Here is a 22,461-nt window from a genome sequence, read left to right as displayed (position 1 = left end):
TTTTTCTTTTTTTTTTTTTTGAAACGCAGTCTCACTCTGTCACTAGGCTGGAGTGCAGTGGCATGATCTCAGCTCGATGCAACCTCCGCCTACTGGGTTCAAGTGATTGTCCTGCCTCAGCCTCCTGAGTAGCTGGGACTACAGGTGTGCGCCACCACGCCCAACTAATTTTTTAAATTTTTAGTAGAGACGGCATTTCACCATGTTGGGCAGGATGGTTTTGATCTCTTGACCTCGTGATCCACCCGCCTCAGCCTCCCAAAGTGTTGGGATCACAGGCGTGAGCCACCGCGCCCAGCCTAATTTAACTTTTCTTTGTATACTTCCTTTAGAGAAGCAATGGTCATTTTATCTAAAAAAGAAAACAAAAGGTTTGTCTAGAAAAAAGCAAATCATAGATCCTAGAAAAAAGGCTAACAAATGGGAGCTTAAATGATGAATCTCAACAGATTTTCCCTCAACCACAGTAAAAGACGAGAAAAACCTGAATCAATTGCTGCAGTTGGCAAAAGCGTTATAACAAAAAAGCTATCGAAATTCTCACCAAATCCGGTACTCCACAAAGAACTCTTTCTGAATTATGTTACAGAAGGGCAAGTTGGTTGGTTTTCACCAATAAATGTCATCATCTCCCTCTTTTTCTCTCTCCACATATATAGATATAGCCATCCATATATTCATATATATGTGTCTATATTTTATATATATCCAATCATCCATCCATCACCAGAGAACTGAAACCTGGACTGTTTTTTAATAAGCTTCAAAACGTTCCCTTTTCCCACAGCTAAATTATACTCAAAGGTGAAAAGCTTTTCCTCTAAGAGATCAGGAACAAAATAAGGATGCTCACTCTCATCACTTCTGTTCAACATAGTACTGGAAGTCCTAGCCAGAGTAATTAGGCAAAATAAAAATAAAAGGCATCCATATAGGAAAGGCAGAAATTCAAGAAGTGTCTCTGTTTACTGATGACATGACTTATATATAGAAAACCCTAATTATCTACAGCTAGTGACAAAATAGAAGCCTATGGAAAATAGTCACGATCAAATTTTCATTACATAGTTATCCCAATCACAAAGTCACTATCACAGTTTGCAATTAGCCTGAGAAATAGGGATCTTTGAGATGATTCCAATAGCCATGGGGTCCCATAATAACCCTGGAAATAGACCCAGGGAAACGGAATGACTTGCTCAAAATCCTCCAGCTAGCAGGTAACAGAGGTGCTTCAGATTCAGACTCCTGTGCCCTTTCATATGCTACATTCCCTTGATACAGTAGTCCCCGCTTAGGTTTGGTTTTGCTTTCCATGGTTTCAGTTACCCAAGGTCAACTGCAGTGCAAAAACATTACATGGAAAATTTCAGAAATAAACAATTCACAGGTTTTACTTTGTGTACCGTTCTGAGTAGCATAATGAAATCTTACGCCATTCCACTCCTTCCCACCCGGGACATGAATCATCCCTTTATCTAGTGTACCCATGCTGTAGACCTGACTCTCTTATTAGACACTTAAGTAGCCTCCTCAATTATCCAATTCACTGTTTTAATGACAGTGCTTGTGTTCAAACTGCCTTTGTTCTACTTAATAATGGCCCCCAAACACAAGAGTATTGATGCTGGCAATTCGGATATGCCAAAGAAAAGCCATAAAGTGTTTCCTTTAAGTGAAACGGTGAAAGTTCTTGATTTAAAGAAAAAAAAATTGTATGCTTATATCTACTGTTATGAATCTTCTATGCATGAAATTGTGAAAAAGAAAAGAAATTCATGATAGTTTTGCTGTCACACCTCATACTGCAAAAGTTATGGCCACAATGTGTAATAAGTGCTTAGTTAAGATGAAAGAGGCGAAAATCTCTAATAATCTGATTTTTAAATGGGCAAAAGATCTAAATAGACATTTCTCAAAAGAAGGCATAAAAAGAGCCAACGAGTATATGAAAAAATGCTCAACATCAGAGAAATGCAAAACAAAGTTACAATGAGATATCATCTCACCCCAGTTAAAATTTATCCAAAATACAGGCAATAACAAATGCTGGAGAGGATGTGAAGAAATGTGAACCCTCATGCACTGTTGGTGGGAACGTAAATTAGTACAGCCACTATGGAGAACAGTATGGAGGTCCCACAAAAAAACTAAAAATAGAAGTACCAAATGATACAGCAATCCCATTGCTAGGTAATACCCCCCAAAAATGAAATCAGTGTATCAAAGAGGGATCTGCATGCCCATGTTTACTGCAGCACTATTAACAATAGCCAAGATTTGGAAGCAACCTAAGTGTCCATTAACAGATGAATGGATAAAAAAAAATGTGGTACTTATACACAATGGAATACTATTCAGCCATAAAATAGAATGAAATCCTGTCATTTGCAACAACATGGATGGAACCAGAGGTCATTATATTAAGTGAAATAAGCAAGGCACAGAAAGATAAACTTTGCATGTTCTCACTCATTTGTGGTAGCTAAAAATTAAAACAACTGAACTCATGGAAATAAAAGTAGGATGATGGTTACCACAGGTTGGGAAGGGTAGTGAGAGGAGCAGGGTGGGAAATGGGGAAGGTTGATGGATACAAAATATGGTCAAAAAATGAGTAAGATCTACTATTTGTTAGAACAACAGAGTGACTATAGTCAATAAAAACTTAATTGTACATTTATTTTTACATTTATTTTTATTTTTTATTTTTATTTTTAAGATGGCATCTTGCTCTGTCACCCAGGCTGAAGTGTAGTGGTGTGATCTTGGCTCGCTGCAACCTCCGCCTCCCAGTTTCAAGTGATTCTCCTGCTTCAGCCTCCCAAGTAGCTGGGATTACAGTGGCCTGCCACCACACCTTGTTAATTTTTTTGTATTTTTAGTAGAGACAGGGTTTCACCATGCTGGCCAGGCTGGTCTGTATCTCCTGATCTCGTAATCTGCCCATCTTGGCCTCCCAAAGTGCTGGGATTACAGGCGTGAGCCACCACGCCCAGCCCTGATAAACTCTTTTTAACAATTATTTTCATCAACAAGCTTAGCAGGTATTGATGCCGCATCTCTTAATTCCTAAGACAATTAAGAGCTATGGCATCAATATCTGCTATGCTTGTGATTACTGGAGATGTGGATGGCAGTGAACAGTGAGGTCATGAAGTATTGTTGGAATTAAATATTTGACAAATCAAAGTGTGTGGTTAGGCAAACCCACATTAGACATTCAACCTATGTTCAATGAAAAGGTTCTGGACAGAATTTTAAGGTAAATTTTTTAGAGCCTCTTTTGGTTTGGTTTCTGCTGAAGTGGGGCACTTTAGACATAATAACAGTGGCAAGTGATTTTGTAAGAGGCTTGCTTACCTTATTACCTGACACTCTTCAATTAACTGTTTCTTGAGGTCTTTATGAATACCTCTTAGCTAATTGGCTACCTCAGCTGTGCCTTAGGAAAAGGAAACAAGGCAGCTGGACTTTTACAGCTTTTATCCCCTTCTCTGACTTTGATATTTCTGGCAGGAGAAGGAAGTGAACCAAGGAATGACTTGAAGGGGAGAGGCTCCCAGGAAGATAGGACCAGTTTATAGTAAATGTGCATTTGGCCTTCCGATAAAGGCCATTATAACGGTAAGAGCTCCAGTACACTGCAGGGATGCAGGCTTCATACATCTATCTACTGTTAGCACTTTTGTTATTTCCTCCCAAAAGGATTCTTGCTTTTCTCTATAGGCTACATAGGAAGTTGAAAAAGCTGGAAAAGCAATTTTCTTTTCCTCTCCTTCTTAACCATTTCCCCTGATCCTCAGACACAAGGTCCCGGCTTTGTCCTTGGCAGGGAGGGACAGGGTTGGGGCTGGCCAAACTCTGAGGCAGCCCTCTCCTCCCCTCCAGTAAACTAAAGTGATTTCATTTTAACAAGAAGCTAATTAAAGACCTAGAAATGCTTTTAACAATGAACTATATTTTCCTTTAGTAAAAAAAAATCAGATTGAGCTTATGGACTTGAACAAATATTTTCACCTTCATGTCAGTCTGGACTTCCTCTATTAGAGTGAGCTTATCTACTGAAAATGATAACAAAGAGAATGAGATAATATTTCAGTTTGGTTAGTTAGCTCAGCTATTGTCTTCTAATCTTAAATGGCCAATTTAACAATAGTTCTCTCTTCACCCTCTGCCAAAAGTAATTTTAATTGATTAAGTCTGCCTTTCTTACATGGTATTACCATACTGCTATCAGGTTAAGAATACTGTTTTACAAAATATTTTGAAATAAAACAATTTTGAAAACCTCATTTTAGTTTTTTTCTCTTGTAGAAAGCTTTCTGTAGTGTGCCTGAGCCCTTTTTTAGGTACTAGACAACTCAACTTCTGACTCATGCTTTCTCCAAACCCTCTTGTATATTGGACTCCCCAATACATAAATGAGTATGTCTTTTCTATCCTGTGACATACCTTTTTTTTTTCTGAGATGGAGTCTCGCTCTGTCACCCAGGCTGGAGGGCAGTGGTGCGATCTCGGCTCATTGCAAGCTCCGCCTCCTGGGTTCACACCATTCTCCTGCCTCAGACTCCTGAGTAGCTGGGACTACAGGCCTGGCTAATTTTTTGTATTTTTAGTAGACATGGGGTTTCACTGTGTTAGCCAGGATGGTCTCGATCTCCTGACCTTGTGATCCGCCTGCCTCGGCCTCCCAAAGTGCTGGGATTAGAAGCGTGAGCCACTGCGCCCGGCCGACATACTTGTTCTTTATGTGCAACCACTTGACTTGCAGGAGGATACAATGAACAAACAATACAGCCTTCGTTTCTGAGTAGATTATTCCTACACAGGTTATTCCTATTTCTCTTAAAGTTATGCAGTCAGGTTTTCAGAGCAGCAATTCATTACGATACATTATGAGGAAAAATATTGAGGCAGCAAAGTATGATCTAATATATTCTAAAAATTTGCTTTCTATATATATTACAAAGCTATAATGAATATTTTTAAAGGGATTTTTAAGAATCAGACTTTTTTGTAATTTTTGATACAAAAACATATCCTGCAAATTAAAATATAGCTTCTAATTGCAGTAATGCGGCAGTTTTTTTTAAGTAAAACAAATGAGGTAGTGCACTGTCAGCCTGGATAACACCAGTGTTGGTGACAATGCAGGGAAACAATCACTTGTGCACACTGCTAATAATGACACCTTTCCCAGGACGATTTGTGTCAGACGTCTTGGGTTCTGCATACTCTTTGAACCAATCTTATGAGTTAAGCATTATTATTCCATTTGTGGATGAAAAAACTGGAATTCTGAGACTAACTTTCCAAGGTCTTATAACAAATTAGTGGTGAAGCTGGGATTCACATTTCCAGCTATCTGATCTAAAACTTACATGTAACCTCTATATCATAAATCTCATTCGATAATGTAGGATTTGTTTTTGAAAGTTTTGCACAATGAAATAATATGCAACAATTTAACATGTTGTACAAGAGTATATAATGACATGGAAAAATGTGTGCTAAATTATAAATAGCAAATGTAAAATTAAAAACAATATAATTTTAAAGGTGCATAAATACACAAATAAAACAGATATGTGTGACATAAATACAGACGCATATCTAAAAAGACTGGTGAGATCACAGATAACTTATTTTCTTCATTTTATTTATCTGTCTTCCTAAATTATCTACCTTTGTATTAAAAATTGTCTTTTAAAAAATGTTTTTCAATTACCAAACAGTAAACCTGCAATTTTAAGACATAATCTACTTTTATTTTAAAACATATATAAAAATGAGACACAATATCAATTTAAAAATAGATTACTACAGTTCTCTAGTGGTCCATCTTTATTTCTTCTTACTTTAAGTCTAAACATTACAATTTCCCTAAGGTTGTTTACACTGCAATTGTATAGCAAAAGGAAAGAAATCTAGAGAAACTGAGCAAGGGGACAGCAAAAACCCCTGGAGCTACTACTAACTGGCCTTTCATCTCTGGTGTGAATATCATGACTCCATGCTGTAATCCTCCAAGCATGCACTGAATTTTGTACCTTAAAATGAGACTACAGTATTGTCCAAATGAGGGACTCCACAGGAAAAAGAATATCAAGAACTCATGTTTATTTACTGATAAAGGATAAGGATGGGAAAAACAAAGACTTGCTAACTTTCCCATGTTGATCTTCACTAGTAGAACTGCTCAGCTTGTTTGTTCAGTCTGCAGCTTCTTTCCACGTGACTTACAAGGTGTTATTTTAGCATGAATGGAACCCCCTGAGTAATGTGAGTGACTCAGGAAGAGCCAGTTCATGCAGCTATTAGCCTCCAGTTCTATCCCAGTAAAGAGAATATTCTTATTGGATTTGTGGAAAGGCTCAGAGAGGAAGGAAGAGACATTAGTGAGAATTTCCCTCAGATAAAACATGTTTTAATTTAAAGAAATCCTGCTCAATTATTCCCCCCCACCAATATTATATATGAATAATTTAGGATGGAAATTGAAAGCCTTGTTTTTTGTCAAGAAATTTTCTTCCTCCCAAATTTCCCATTGTTATAATGCAAACACATATATTTAATGGACAGGCCAATTTTCCTCCTACTTTCTTTCTGCATAAAGATTGGTTCAGTTCTCCTTACCGTCAAGGACTGAAGAGTTTTTACAACATCCTTTTCACGAGTTAAAGTAGTAACGGTATATAGTACTTTATTTGAATTTTATTGCATTTCTAAGTATTATAGACAATTTTGAAAATACCAAAAAGACCAAGGAAGATTACAATCACCCATAATCCCACCACTCAGATAAAAACCCTTATTACTAATAGTAAAAATTACTAAGTTGGTTATTAGTTTAAAAGGGTACAGTAAAATGTCAAGAACACTTAAGTAGAAATTAAAAAAAAAAAAAACTAAGGAAAAAGTAAAGGCATTTAAATTTGCTTTCAAATGAGGAAAACAAAGATTACTCATCCACAAACACGTATTCCAGATTCCCTTCCTACTTGGAAGTATCCACTAAGTACAATCGATGTGATTAAGAGACCGTAGTAGTCAGTTCTCTTGCCTAAACTCTATGCTCGATCATACCTCTGGTTGTTACTGTATAAAAGACGAACATTTTTCAGCAGTCACGTATATTCATAAAGGCTCCTAATCACCAAATTACAGTAATATTTTATGAGTGAACAAAGGCCTGGGCAAACTGTCATCAAACTCTATTACTTGTTTCATCTACTGAATTTAAGATTTCACTCTCTTTAACTGCTAAGAGAGTTTTTTTCCCTTGTGAAATTTAATAAGCACTTTCTGCTACCAATTTCCAATAGAAAACTCCACAGAATCACAGCATAAAACATCTGAGGGTGGCTAAAAAGAGACATACTCAGGGGTTATCCGAAAAAGGCCAAAGAGCCACCCAAAGGACTTAAGTAGATGAAATTATTTTAGTGTATGAAGTCTATTTGGTGTACAAAGTCTATTTCTTGGAATGACACATCTCATGTGACCTAGGCTCTGTGAAAGTAAGGGTTTTGTGGACAACTATCTCTGGGAAATGCTTTACAGTATATATTCTTCTTGAGCTTATTATACATTAGCATATTAAGGGTTATAAGCAGTCAAGAAAAAATAAAATAATTCACCTTTGTTTCAGACAATGTTTCCCAAACTTCTTTGCCCATGAATCCTTTGGAGGCATAACACTATTAATAACGAGATGCTCAGGATTTGTGGAACACATTTTATGAATGCCACCTTAATGAATAGATTGTCCAGGATCTTCAGCCATATTAGTAATCCAGAGTTAAGCGAGCTCAACAATGCTCACTCCTTTATTTAAATGTGTATAAACTGAATTTGAATAATTTACCATTATAAATATTTATTTTAAAAAATCAACATATATGAGTAAATTTTAAGGTATGTAAATAATATCTCAATAAAGCTTTTTTTTTTTTTTAAAGAAATCAATGTGTTGTTTCAGAAATACTGAAAAGTAGAGTTACTTAGTGAACATGATATCAGAGCAAAAATAAGATAGTTTTAAGTAATATTTTATGCTGGCCAACGTGACTCATTCCTGCACAATAAGAGAAGATACATCTACAGTTACTATAATGTCTTCCAGACTCTATGCCTCTCTCCCAATCCTACCTCTTCTAGCTTTTTTTCCCAAATATTCTGGCTAATGCTTATAAATTAATCTACTTAAGTCCTCCTAATAGTATAAGAGAGTAAACTCATACTGCAGGGTGGCAATGAACAGCAGTAGCCATAGTCCCAAACAGCCCACTGTAAATGTAGTTTTTTACCTAATGTTCTTCCAAGAATATATATATGAAAAAATATTTTAAGAATTGCAAAGATTAAAAGTTTCTAATTCCAAATCTTTAGGTATAACTGGAATATAAAGAATATGTGTTATGTATTTATCTGTGACATTATATGGTCTAATACACATCAAGTATAACCTATTTGAGAAGTAAGGTTCAAAGCTAAAAATCTCCCTTCTGATCTTACGATTTTTTTCCAGAAGTAAAAATTGACAATGTTGATATAGGTGCTAAATCAGAATCATACTCCATGCATCCGTCCTAGAGTTGATACAAGAAAAGCTTATCTCATTTGTTGCCATAGATGGAGTATACCAGCTAAATAAATTTCAATGGTCACTTTTAGTTTCTTTATCTCTTGGTTCAAATACAAGTATCATAAAAAGAAAAGAAGATGATATTTTTTAACATGCAAACCATTTACTGAACTATTGACTATTTTAAAATATCATTTTTAAAAGAGGCCACAAAAATTATAACATTCAGGAATTTTAGGTAAACTCCAAAGGTAAGCTTTTTTTTTTTTTTTTTGGAGTCAACTTGTACCAAGTTTAGCAGCAAGAGGATACTTCCTTAGAGACTTTCAGTTGACTTAAACTCAGTTTCCGCTAGTGCTATGTAAAGCATCCACGATGGTTTTATTGTATTCTGCAATCTGCTTGGTCACATTTTTCATAATTGGCCGGTAATCACTCTCTTGACTCTTGGTTGCTATGACTAATTACATGAATTAAGGGGGAAAACAATGTCAATAAAAATCGAATTGTGGCTGAGAAAGGAACTAAATACTGATATTTTTCATATTTAAGATGGTACAAAAAAGCACAAGAATACTTTAAAATACAGTACATTATTTTAACAGATTAAGTATCGATTAAAACCTAAAATGCCAAGTTAAACTTATTGCAAAAAATTCATATACAATATAAACACTTTTTAATACTTAATATGTTACGCATTTTTAATCTAATTCTGGTCTTAGAACAACCTAACATTCAACGAACTAGTTCCCATATTCAAACATACATACACACATACACACACCATGTTCTCTAGGGTACCACAAATAATATAAGGCAAATTTCTAGACTTCACTCTGCTCCAAAATCACCTACTTTATGTTGCACAAAACTCCACTGCTAGACTTAGAGCATACTGTGAACAAGTCTTCTATTTTTTTTTTTTTTTTTTGAGACGGAGTCTCGCTCTGTCGCCCAGGCTGGAGTGCAGTGGCTGGATGGATCTCAGCTCACTGCAAGCTCCGCCTCCCGGGTTCACGCCATTCTCCTGCCTCAGCCTCCCGAGTAGCTGGGACTACAGGCGCCCACCACCTCGGCCGGCTAGTTTTTTGTATTTTTTTAGTAGAGACGGGGTTTCACCGTGTTAGCCAGGATGGTCTCGATCTCCTGACCTCGTGATCCGCCCGTCTCGGCCTCCCAAAGTGCTGGGATTACAGGCTTGAGCCACGGCGCCCGGCCAAGTCTTCTATTTTTAAACTAAGTTGCACTAACACTGGCAACAGAGCACCGAAAACACTTTATCTGGAGGTAAGTTGGGGTCCAGGCTGCTTCTGAGCTGAAGTTCAGCACCACCCTAGGGGAGAACCTATGCTGCCACTGAGTCAGGATCTACTTCTCCAGGCAGACACCCTTGAATGGGTCAAAGAAGGGAATAGGAAACAACTTTTAAGGAAATATTTGTTACAACTCCACAATACATGTTCTCAACAGCTGCTTACTGCCTCCTATAATCAAACTAAAAGTAAACACTAAGATGAGACATAAGTATCATCTTTGTAGACATAAAATGGAGTTGAATTAACTGAAACACGGATGAGCTTGGAGGTCAAACTTCTCAGGATCTTACTTAGTCTACCTCCCTTTGCTGCCCAGATATTCAAGGTAGAACATTATAAACAAGCAACTATATATTGTATACATATATAATATACGTTTTACTATACGGTTATATATAATTCTCCCAACAACACTGAGAAGGAAATATTAACTATATTTTAGAGATTTCAGAGATGATACAATTCTGGGGCCAAGAGCAGTGGCTCATGTCTCGAATCCCAGCACTTGAGCAGGCCGAGGAGGGATTGAGCCTAGGAGCTTGAGACCAGCCTGGCTAAGTTGGTGAGACTCCCGTCTCTAAACAAAAAAGAAATTCTTGCCATGTTTATCAGAAGATTTACTGATAATGTTTAACTTTACCCAAGCCCTGTGATCCTGGAAAACTGAATCTTAAGAGATGATACAGTGCTGGCTTGAACAGATTAAATTGTACAAAGTTTGTAACTTATAAGCAGTAGAGTTAACATTTAAAATTGGATCTCCCGACTCCAAAATCTGGGCACTTGATCACTATGCTACATTAAGTCTTTGTACTCCTTTTTTGGCAATTCCCAAAATCTGCTATTACTTTAGGGCACAAACACACACACACACACACACACACACACACACACACACACACCCCTCTTAACTGCTGTAGAATTGAAACAGTCATATTCATTTAATTTAGCTCAGTGTTTTGTACATATTTGGTATTTAATAAGTATGTGTTGAACTAAATTTGAATCTTTAAAAAAATTCCTAGAAAAAAATAACTAACTCAGTCAACTTCATTTTTAGCTTTTTTTTTTTTTTTTTTTTTGAAATGGAGTCTTGCTCTGTTGTTCAGGCTGGAGTGCAGTGGCATGATCTTGGCTTACTGCAAGCTCCGCCTCCCAGGTTCATGCCATTCTCCTGCCTCAGGCTCCCTAGTAGCAGGGATTACAGGCACCTGCCACCACGCCCGGCTAATTTTTTTGTATTTTTAGTAGAGATGGGGTTTCACCGTGTTAGCTAGGGTGGTCTCGATCTCCTGACCTTGTGGTCCACCCCCCCTCGGCCTCCCAAAGTGCTGGAATTATAAGCATGAGCCACCGTGCCCGGCCCCATTTTCAGCTTTTTAAAGGATACATTCTTTCATCACAAAATTATTTTGCTCATGGTGTTGCCACTTTCTTTCCAAATTTGTAAGCTAAAAACATAAAAGAAAAATATTAACTAGTATCCATATTTAAAACAATTATATGTCTTTCTAAGAGGATAAGACAAAAAAAAAATCACTCCAACTTTAAATCTTATCAACTTGCATTTTATTGAGATAAAGCCATGGTAGAAAAAAAGATTAAATAATAGTAAATACATTAATACAGTGATGAATTCTATAACATGTTTTACCCTATATATTTATTTTAATTATAAAATATTTTAAATGTTTATTATACCAATGAGCATGCCAACTAAAAGACAATTCATGATTTTCCTTTCCCTAAAAAAACTTTTAAAAGAAAAATGGGACACGATGGGAATCTCTTCTTGAAATCTGGAAGTCTAATGCCACAAATATAATATATATTCAAACACTGTCAAAGGTTCAGCCATATAGGAGAAACTTCCTTATTTCCAGGGCTAAATTTCCTGTCTAATTCCACAAGCTGTGATAAGAGCAGAGCTGCAGTGTGAAGATTATAAGAGAGCTGGTAAAAAGCTGGCACTGTTACAATAATTTCTGCATCAACAGGAAGCTAATGTGGATATTATATTGATGGTTGCTTCCTCAGAAGACAATTTTACTGTTATAGAATTAAATTGTTTTTCTGATTTAATTAACCTCGTAACTCTGGGTTATGGTCTTTCTTTTTTAAGATGCACATAGTTTTTTCCAAAGCAAAGGACCATTTGAAAATTGAAATGCTAAAATAATGTTCCGTCTGGACATTTCAAAGAAGTAATGATTAGTTTAAAAATACAATAATTGAAGCAGCAGTGGAAATGTTTCCTTCTACCCTCATGTTAAAATAATTTTCAGGGCGCAAATTCAGCCTTGATGTAGCATCCATCTCATTGTTTCCTCCAAAGAGATAAATCTAGATATTAGAATGAATCATAGCTCATTAATTATGTGAACTGTATGTGCTGTGAGCTGGTATTACTAAATCACATCAATCTCCCCCAGACAGGACCTTGAAGTTAAGATGGACTTAAGGAAGCAGTCAGCAGTTTCTGGCAGTAAATCTCTAATAACCTTCAGCAAAGTCAAGTACCAGACTTTTTTGTCATTGTTTAATACAAACAGGTGGCCTTCTTATAATGCATCAGACCTGTTAAGTGCTACAGGAATGGTATAAAAGCAATGCTATGTCAGATGGTCAAATTCCTTTTACATTATACCTCCATATTATTGACTTTCCTTTAAACCTCCAAGGATATCATGAAAGAAAAATTCATTTTGAAAATCTGTTTTTCCCTAACTTATTTAAATAATCTGTTACATAAAATTCTTCATAGATGCCAAAAGCCAGTTTTCAAGAAAATAGTTGTGAAAGACAGGAAGATCAGGATTTGATTTGATCAGTTGGGATTCACAAAAGATGACAAATAACACAGAGAAGGATTCAAAATTGTGGCTTATGTTGTGATTTCCAGTTAACACTACATGGAGTTAAGAATACAATTAGCACTTAATGTAGGGATAAACAAGGTAACCACTCACTGGCTCTAAGAAATGGTGTTTGTCAAATGCTTTCCATCTTAAATCATCTATTCAGTGAATGAGGAGGGCTAATATTCCATAAGAAGTATCAGTATTTTTTTCTAAGAACCACTGAAGACAATGGCCTCACAAACTTTGTCTTGTTTCTTCCCCAGCACTCATCCTCACTCTAAACAACCTGAGAAAATTTTGTCACTGATAAGTCTATATCTAGGTTTGTATATGAAGTAGAACAGAATAACTGGTAAATTTGAATTATGTAAACTAGTGATTTCTAACCTTTTAGTAGTTGTAGTAAGCTTTCATGAGATTCTACCCTTTTCAAAAAGAATGTAAGGTATATTTTGTTTTCAAATAGTACATCCATACAATGAAATAGCTAATGCTATAGAAATGTCACCAAAGGCTGGGTGTGGTGGCTCACACCTGTAATCCCAGCACTTTGGGAGGCCGAGGCAGGCAGATCACCTGAGGTCAGGAGTTCGAGACCAGCCTGGCCAACACAGTGAAACCCTGTCTCTACTAAAAATACAAAAAAAATTGCCAGGCATGGTGGCAGGCACCTGTAATCCCAGCTACTTGGGAGGCTGAGGCAGGAAAATCGCTTGAACCCAGGAGGCGGAGGTTGCAGTGAGCCAAGATTGAACCATTGCACTCCAGCCTGGGTGACAAGAGCAAAACTCCATCTCAAAAGGAAAAAAAAAGCTGAGCACAGTGGCTCAGGCCTGCAATCCCAGCACTTTGGGAGGCTGAGGCAGGAGGACTGCTTGAGGCCACAAGTTCAAGATAGCCAGGACAATACAGCAAGACCCTGTCTCTATAAAAAATAACAAAAATTAGCTGGGCATGGTGGTCTGTGCCTGTAGTCCTAGCTACTTGGGTGGCTGAGGCAGGAGGATCTGTTGAGTCCAGCAGCTCAAGGTTGCAGTGAGTTACAATTATGTCACCACATTCCACCCTGGGCAACAGCGTGAGACTCTGTTTAAAAAAAAAAAAAAAAAAAAAAAGGCTGAAAAAAGTTAAGAAAATGTTGAAAGACTGTATGAATAGCATGATTTCACTTTTTGTAAAAACAATATGGATGTATGTAAGGACAAAAAGACTACAAGGATAGAGCACTAAAATGTTAACAAAATGGTTGTACCTAGGTAGTGGAAAATCAAATGACATTGTTTTTATTTTTCTCTATCATGATCACATAACTATATGAAGAAAAAGGGGGATTTTTTTTTTTTTTTTGAGACAGAGTCTTGTTGTTGCCCAGGCTGGAGTGTGGTGGCGCGATCTCAGCTCACTGCAATTTCTGCCTCTCGGGTTCAAGTCACTCCTCTGCCTCAGCCTCCAGAGTGGCTGGTACTATAGGCGCCCACCACCACTCTCGGCTAATTTTTTGTATTTTTAGTAGAGATCGGGTTTCATCGTGTTAGCCAGGATGGTCTCTATCTCCTGACCTCGTGATCCGCCCGTCTCAGCCTCCTAAAGTGCTAAGATTACAGGCGTGAGCCACTGCACCTGGCCAAAGAGTGAATTTTTAATGCATTTAGCATTTTAAACCACGTGTGCAAATTTCTAGCATAGACTAATTAGATATGAGAATGATCAATCTTTTTCAGACCATAGTTGTTGACTTTGTATATGACACATAATGCTTCATTCAATCATTCAACAAATAATTGCTGAGCACCTACTATGTGCCAACCAACAGCACAGTGCAAGGAATAAACGAGATAGACATTGTCTCTGTCCAGTCTCAGCTCTCAATCTAGACCTCACACACTGTTCAAGTAGTTATCAGCAAGATGAGTGATATGAAAAGGGGGCTGCAGGTTTATATATCTATGTATCCTATGTAAATAATTGGAGACATGAATTAAGAAGTTCAAGGATACCTGGATTGCTCTTTATAGCATTATTTCAATGGTTTTAAAACTAGAAATTACCTAAATATCCAATGAAAGGGAATTGGTTCAATATATTATGCTACATCCATGTACTGGAATATCATTAAGCTATTAATATTTTTTAAAAGTCAATATATATATTGACAAGGGAAAGTACTTATGATGTACAGTTAATCGTGAAAAACAAGCTCCTAAATGATATGTACAATATGGTGCAATTTCTATAAATGCTTTGAAATAAATGTGTACCTAAGTATATGCATAAATATGTGTATACACATATCTATCTATCTGTCTATCTATCTATCTCTCTATCTACCTATCTATCCATCGACTAAAAGAACCCACACTACAGCAACAATAAGCATTCTCTCTTCTGGGTGATGGGGTACTAGTCATTAGAATTTATTTTATTTGTGATTTTTATGGATTTTTAGCTTCTGCATTAGTAATGTTTCACTTTCAAGATTTTTAAAAGATACTATCCCATATATCTTAATAGCTGTGCCAAAGACAGTATCTAACAGAGTTGGCTTTCAATATAGGTTTATAGAAGGTAAGAAAGCAGGAATCCATTCATTCTGAATGAAGACTGTGCAGAATCTGGCTGTCTTAAAAGTCAGAAAATATAGAAGGTATATAAAGCAAATTTTAAAATAAAAAAAGATTGTTTTGGGGTGAAAATATAGACTAAGAGAATTTCAAAGTCATTTAAAACATTTTTTACCTGAGAATGTGTCTCATTTTCTTGCAATTGTGTTTTTAGTGCCTCATGTTCTATGTTTAGCTTCTCCATTATTTTCTTAAAGGCATTTCTGCGGGTTGATAAGATCATTCTCTCCTGATGTAATTTCTAGAAAGATCCAAATAGAAGTGACAGGTTATAGAAAATATGTAGTAAGCCAGCATAAAGCATATTTAACTTAATTTCAATAACTATATTCTGGTAAAATTATATCAAGGCTATAACTACTCTAAAACCTCTTTGTAAAAATATCCTTTGAACTATAAGCTATGTTAACATTAACTGTATTAATAACTCTATTAATGCTGTCGTTATCTCTCCCGACCCTACCAAATTAAGTCTAAATTAATGTAAATAGCAATGGAAAGCCACTGACAAGTTTCAGGTAGGATAGAGTCATAATCTAATCTGCATTTAACAAAGCTCATATTCGCTGAAATGCTCTGCATTAAGTAGCAGCTTATACCTTGCTTTTCAATTTTTGCTTTTCTTTAAAACTTTAAGTCACTCTAAATTCCAACTACATATGTAAACATTTTTATTTTTTCTCAGCTTATACATATAAAATAATCAACTTAAAATAACAAATCCTATTATACCACAAATCCTAATATACCACAAATATATTACATTTGATCAAGAAAAAAACAATCTGAATTGTAATTCTGTAAGACTTGGTTAATGTTTACCTTTTTCTTTTCTTCACCTGATGATTTTAAAGCTGGCAAATCATTATATGTCTCCAGATCAGTTGTCATTTGCTTAATTTTGCTTTTTAGAGAATGCTGTTCTTCAGTCATCTTACTTTCTAGAAGCTCCATTTTCTGCAGATCCAACTGCAGACGCTGACTGTCTGAAACATAAGAATTTAAGGTGATAATTAATCAAAATGTTATTCCTTTCAACAGAAGGAAATGTAATGCAACTATTAAAAATCATGTTTTACAAGAATATCTGTAAAAGAAATATATGTTCACTGTAACAAGTGAGATAATATAAATTAAGAAAAAAAATACTCATCCCCTCAGTAACCAATTTCAGGTAACCAATATATTAGGGAATCAAGTTAACCTGATGCATATTAGCCACAAGTGTCTCCATGCTAACAAACATGTAAGTTTTTTTCTTGCTTAGTAATACAATCTATATTATGAGATAAAGACACATTATTTTTAATAGGAGCATGACACAGACAGTTACGTAGGGAAAAAACCAAGTTAAATAACATTATATATATATTTGAGCACAATTTTATAATTGCACATATAATCAACTCTTACTATCTGTGGTAGATATGTCTATGAAGTTATTGTGAACAATGAGTTAGCAAATATTGAACTATTGCTCCTAAGGGAAATACAGGGTTAAGTTCCTGTGAGCCTTTAGTCACATTTTAGTCAATTAGCCAATATATGATCTTGTCTTATGTGTGTTTCTGTTTAAAGACATCTTATTTACTATAGGTTGTAGATTCACTAACACTGACCTCACAGCCAACAGCACTGTAACTTATGCCTGAATTAAGTTTACCTATCACACGTTTTCTCCACAAGCCACATCACAGCCTTTGTGCTTAGGAACACTTAGCACATCAGCACTTTGTTTGGGGCCATTTTAAATGGCATGATCACCAACAGAAAGCACAAAAATGCAAAAAACATGACACTAAATATACTGCAAAAAGGAAACCTGTTTATAATATGAGAACTGATATAAGAAGGCAGAGTGTTGCCTTTTTCAACTTCTGTTGGCAATGTGCATGTCAGACTGTTGAAATTTTTCACGAGTCTGCCCATATCCACAAATGATCACAAAAATGCTCCAAGTATTTATTTGGGAGATACAAAGTATAAAGTGAGAAGGCAAATTCACATGTTTGTTAGCATGGAGACAGTTGTGGCTAATATACATCAGGCTAACTTGATTCCCTAATGAAATCTATGAATAATGAGGATACCTGTGTGTGTCTCATTCTTCCATTGAAAAACACCAAGCATCTACTATATGCCAGGTGCTGAGGATATAATAGAAATCAACAGAGACATGGTTTTCACTCAGGGAGCTGTATCTTAGAAGTAGAAGCAGGCAAATAAGTATTTACAATAAACTGGATAAATAAGAAAAGAGTAGTACAGGGTGCCATAAAAGCATGCAGCAGGGATCAAGAGAGCTCTCTAAAGATATGTCTTTCAATTAAAGGCTTAAGGTTTATAAATATCACACAAAGAGGAAGGTAAAAGTGTTCCAGCAAAAACAATCAGCATGTGCAAAGTCTAGAGGCAAGAAAGTCTAGTACCTTTGGGCCAGTAACAGAAGTTCAGCATACTGAATAGTAAATGAATATGAATGAATTTGAAGAGTAAAAAACAATGCTTCAAAAGTCACTGATTTAAGAAAAGAGACTGTTATCCAACCAAAATTTTTAAAGTTTGTGTAATTAAGCCAGGATTTCTTGAATATTTCCTTTTACCCCTTTAAGAGTTTTAAAAGTCAACCATAGCGACATACACTATTTAAAAATATATATGTATATGTACACATAAATATAAATATCTATATAGCAAGACTTAAATGTTGTTGCAAAGAGTTTTGTTTTGTTGGATTCTTATCGCTACCAGGGTTAGAAATAGTTATGAGAACCAAAGAGCTGAACAAGTGACTAAGGCTTATGCTATTTTAATGCTCTAAATAGGAACTGTTTTTAGCCTGTAGATACTTTGACTATTTGGAGTAAACACTGATATAAATCTAATTGCAAGTTTAATTTGAATATATACCAGGGAAATACATTTAAGAATCATACAAATTGATTTTTCTTGATAAAAGGAGAAAATGGTTGGTATAGGGTAAAGTTTATCTTCCTTTAACAACAGGTCCCCAGTGAAAAGCTAAATGCTACTCCAAGGGAAGAGACAGGAAGAGGATGCAGTCTAGTTCCTTCTGATATGCTGTGAAGTTGCAAAGTTTACCAAGCAGTGTGTACACAGTAGCAAAATCTCAGAAGGAACCACTCTGACCTGGGGAAGTGTTTCTAAGATAGTCTGTCATCAGCACATTTGTTTACTCTCTGGAGTTTCCTTTCAAAAAATATAAATAAAAACTATTGCTGATAAATCCTTGCCTCTTTGCCCATGCAGTACATCAGTGTTTCTCAACCTTTTTCTTACATTATTGACTCCCTAAGAAGCCGTTTACAGACTTATTTCCTCCAATCACCTCACTCCCCTGAAATTTTTTTTTTTTTTTTTTTGAGACGGAGTCTCGCTCTGTCGCCCAGGCTGGAGTGCAGTGGCACGATCTCGGCTCACTGCAAGCTCCGTCTCCTGGGTTCACGCCATTCTCCTGCCTCAGCCTCCCGAGTAGCTGGGACTACAGGCGCCCGCCACCACGCCCCGCTAATTTTTTTTGTATTTTAGTAGAGACGGGGTTTCACTGTGTTAGCCAGGATGGTCTCGATCTCCTGACCTCGTGATCCGCCCGTCTCAGCCTCCCAAAGTGCTGGGATTACAGGCGTGAGCCACCGCGCCTGGCTTCCCCTGAAATTTTTACATCACCGATGTAGTGTGTAGCCCTTTAGGTACAGTGACCTGTGAAGGGCCATTATAATATCTAGGTTTTCTTCACCCTTCCCGCAAGAAGCGATTGCTCCATTAAAAAAAATAATAATAATAAAAATAAAACACAGAGTACACTAAATCCATTATATCTGAAAGGCAAACAAGAATATTATAAACCTCTCGTGGTGCTTTCAAGATACAAAAAATTTATTGAGTTGGTGGATGGTTTTAGGGAAAGAAAGAAAGAAAAAATTATATGGTTGGTTGAAGTTAAAATGAAAACAATGTAGTAAATAAAATTAAAGTCATTATCAATGACTTTAACCTTTACTAAGAAAAATTTCCAGCAAAATCTTTATCATAGTATTAAACTGGATTTTTATCTCCATTGAAGTCAGTTTTCTTTTTTTTTTTCCACTGTACCTCTCTGGAGAACACATAATGACTCCTTTTTTTTTTCTTTTTTGAGATAGAGTTTCGCTCTGCTGCCCAGGCTGGAGTGCAATGGCACGATCTCGGCTCACTGCAACCTCCACCTCCTGGCTCCAAGTGATTCTTCTGCCTCAGCCTCCTGAGTAGCTGGGATTACAGGCATGCGCCACCACACCCAGCTAATTTTGTATTTTTAGTAGTGATGGGGTTTCACCATGTTGGTCAACCAGGTCTTGAACTCGTGACCTCTGATGATTCGCCCACTTCGGCCTCCCAAAGTGCTGGGATTACAGGCGTGAGCCACCTCGCCTGGCCCATAATGACTAGCTGTTAAAAGGAACTATAAACACAAAGTATAAAATGTGGAATGAATACAAAGTCTTGATTATTGAATTTGTTTCCTGGTATTGATTTTTGCCTTTTAAAAAATGTACATTTCTTGACAGCTGTTACAGAAGATAGCTTAAAGGGGGAAAAACTTGTTGAATTTACATTGACCTTAGATAAATGAAAAACTTGGGCATGAAGATCTAAAATACAAAACAGGTTTTCTAGATGAAATAATAAAACTATAAAATTATTTAGTTTATAGAAAAGATAAAATATTTAAAAATATTCATATATGTCCAAAAGAAATGAAAATAGGATCATGAAGAAATATTTACACACCCATGTTCACTGCAGCATTATTCACAATAGCCAAAAGGTGGAAGCAATCTAAATGTCTATAGATAGACTTTAAAATAGGATATATACATGCAATAGAATTGTTATTGAACCTTAAAAAAGAAAATCCTTCTTTGCTACAACATGGATGAACCTTGAGGACATTATGCCAAGTGAACTAAGCCAGTCCCCAAAGGACAAATACTGTATGACTTCATTTATATGAGGTAATTTAAAGTAGTCAGACTCATAGAAACAGAAGTAGAATGGTGGTCTCCAGGGGTCAGGGGATAGGGAAATATGGAGTTGTTGTTCAGGAGGTATAGTGTTTTAGTTCTGCAAGATGAAAAAGTTCTAGAGATTTGTTGCAGAACAATGTGCATATAGTTAACATTACTGTATTGTACACTTCAAAATGGTTAAGATGATAAATTTCGTTGTTTTTTTACAATAAAAATAAACTCACAGTCAAACCAATAGTAGTTATATATCAAGAATGTAATTCCTCCAGTTACTTGGCATATAGACATACAAATAAAACTATGGTAAACTCAACAAATCTGGATGTAAAATAGGCTTAAATATAGCAATTATATACCTATATCACCACTATTAATGCAATTAATAGCATTCAGTATGCATTTATAGGTCCATAATCCCTTATCTAAAACTCTTGTATTTCAGAATGCAGAATTCTTTGGATTTTAGAAAAGTAATATAGCACATATACTAATAATTACATAACAGCAAGGTCTGAGATAATACCTTGTCATCAAGCACACAAATATTTCTACAGCAAAAAGCATAAATAGTCACACTAGGTAGGACAATTAAAAACTATAAATAGCCTCATGTCAGTTCAGGTCAGGTCAGGTTTTGCTGCCAATATCTTTTTAGATTTTGGGAATCCAGATAAAGGTATTATGGATTGGGAATCCAGATAAAGGTATTATGGATCATTATTTCATTTCAAAAATCCCTCAACATTCTTAAGTTAGCAAATATTAATTAGGTTTTCATTTCTCGTTATCTCTAACTGTAGTAATTCCAGGTAGACAAAAACATAGCTATTTCAAAGCTGCCACACACCGGCATAAAGAACACCCATAGAAGCCATTAGTTCATAAACCAAAGATCCCATCAAATTTTTACATGGCTTTATCCTAGTATCTTTAACCTCAACTTTATTTGTATCTAATCTCCACCTGCACCATCCCAATGGCAGCCAGTAGCCCCATGTGATTTGTGAGCACTTTTAAGTATGTCTAGTCCAAGCCAGGTGCAGTGGCTTATGCCTGTGATCCCAACACTTTGGGAAGCCGAGGTGGGCAGATGGCTTGAGCCCAGGAGTTGAGACTAGCCTGGAAAACATGGTGAAACCCCATCTCTATTAAAAATACAAAATATTAGCTAGGCATGCTGGTGTGTGCCTGTTGTCCCAGGTAGTTGGGAGGCTGAGGTGAGAGAAGCACCTGAGCCCAGGAAGTAAAGGCTGCAGTGAGCTATGATCACACCATTTCACTCCAGCCTGGGCAATGAGAGGGAGACCCTGTCTTATAAATAAATAAATACATAAATAAATAAGGCTAGTCCTAATTGAAATGTCATGAAAATAAAATATCTTTCTGATCATTTTTATATAGTTTACATGTTGAAATAATATCTTGGCTATACCAGTTTAAATAAAATATATTATTAAAATTAATCTGTCTCTTTTTACTTTTTCAACATGGCTACTAGAAAACTTTAATTATATAAATATAATATATATTGGCATTACATTTATCTTGGACAGTGCTGCTCTAGTCCCATGCTAGTAAGCATGACTTAAACTAATTAAAATTAAACATCATCTCTTCTTAACTATCCAAGACTGGGCTGGATATGTCCCCTATGTACTTCCATTGCTCCTTATGCTTACTTCTATCATAGCATTATTTCATTGTATCATAACTGTCACTCCACGAGGTTGAAAATTTCTTGAGGAAACAGATTAGATTTTTTTAAGCCTCTTATACTGACAAAGATTCAATCTTTGACCAAACTAACTAGGCTCCTCTGAGCTTTCTTCTCAACTAGGCCTCAACCTCTGCCTATAAAAATTCCACTCTCAGCACAAATGATTTCATGCACCACCTTCCACCCACATTAGAAGATTTAAACAAACAGTTTCTAACAGCTCAAGTCTGCATCCCTAGGATGACCCTATCCCCACTTAAAGTGCCTGCCAGACAAAGCTTAAGGCTGCCAAAAGAATGCACTATTTATTCTAGCCCATATTG

General features: G+C 36.2%; 1 protein-coding gene across 1 annotated transcript in view; it reads right to left on the bottom strand.

The window, feature by feature from the left end:
• Positions 1 to 5,749: 5,749 nt before the first annotated feature.
• Positions 5,750 to 22,461, bottom strand: part of LOC105493860 (intraflagellar transport 74) — a 128,960-nt gene continuing 112,248 nt past the window's right edge. The window contains 4 exon segments of the mRNA XM_011761813.3: positions 5,750 to 9,050; positions 11,300 to 11,360; positions 15,507 to 15,632; positions 16,214 to 16,377. Coding sequence (XP_011760115.2) covers positions 8,932 to 9,050; positions 11,300 to 11,360; positions 15,507 to 15,632; positions 16,214 to 16,377 — 470 coding nt within the window. The 3' untranslated portion in view covers positions 5,750 to 8,931.

The sequence above is a fragment of the Macaca nemestrina genome, chromosome 14 (assembly GCF_043159975.1).
Source record: "Macaca nemestrina isolate mMacNem1 chromosome 14, mMacNem.hap1, whole genome shotgun sequence".
Classification (NCBI taxonomy): domain Eukaryota; kingdom Metazoa; phylum Chordata; class Mammalia; order Primates; family Cercopithecidae; genus Macaca; species Macaca nemestrina.
This window is presented reverse-complemented; position numbering and strand designations above follow the sequence as displayed.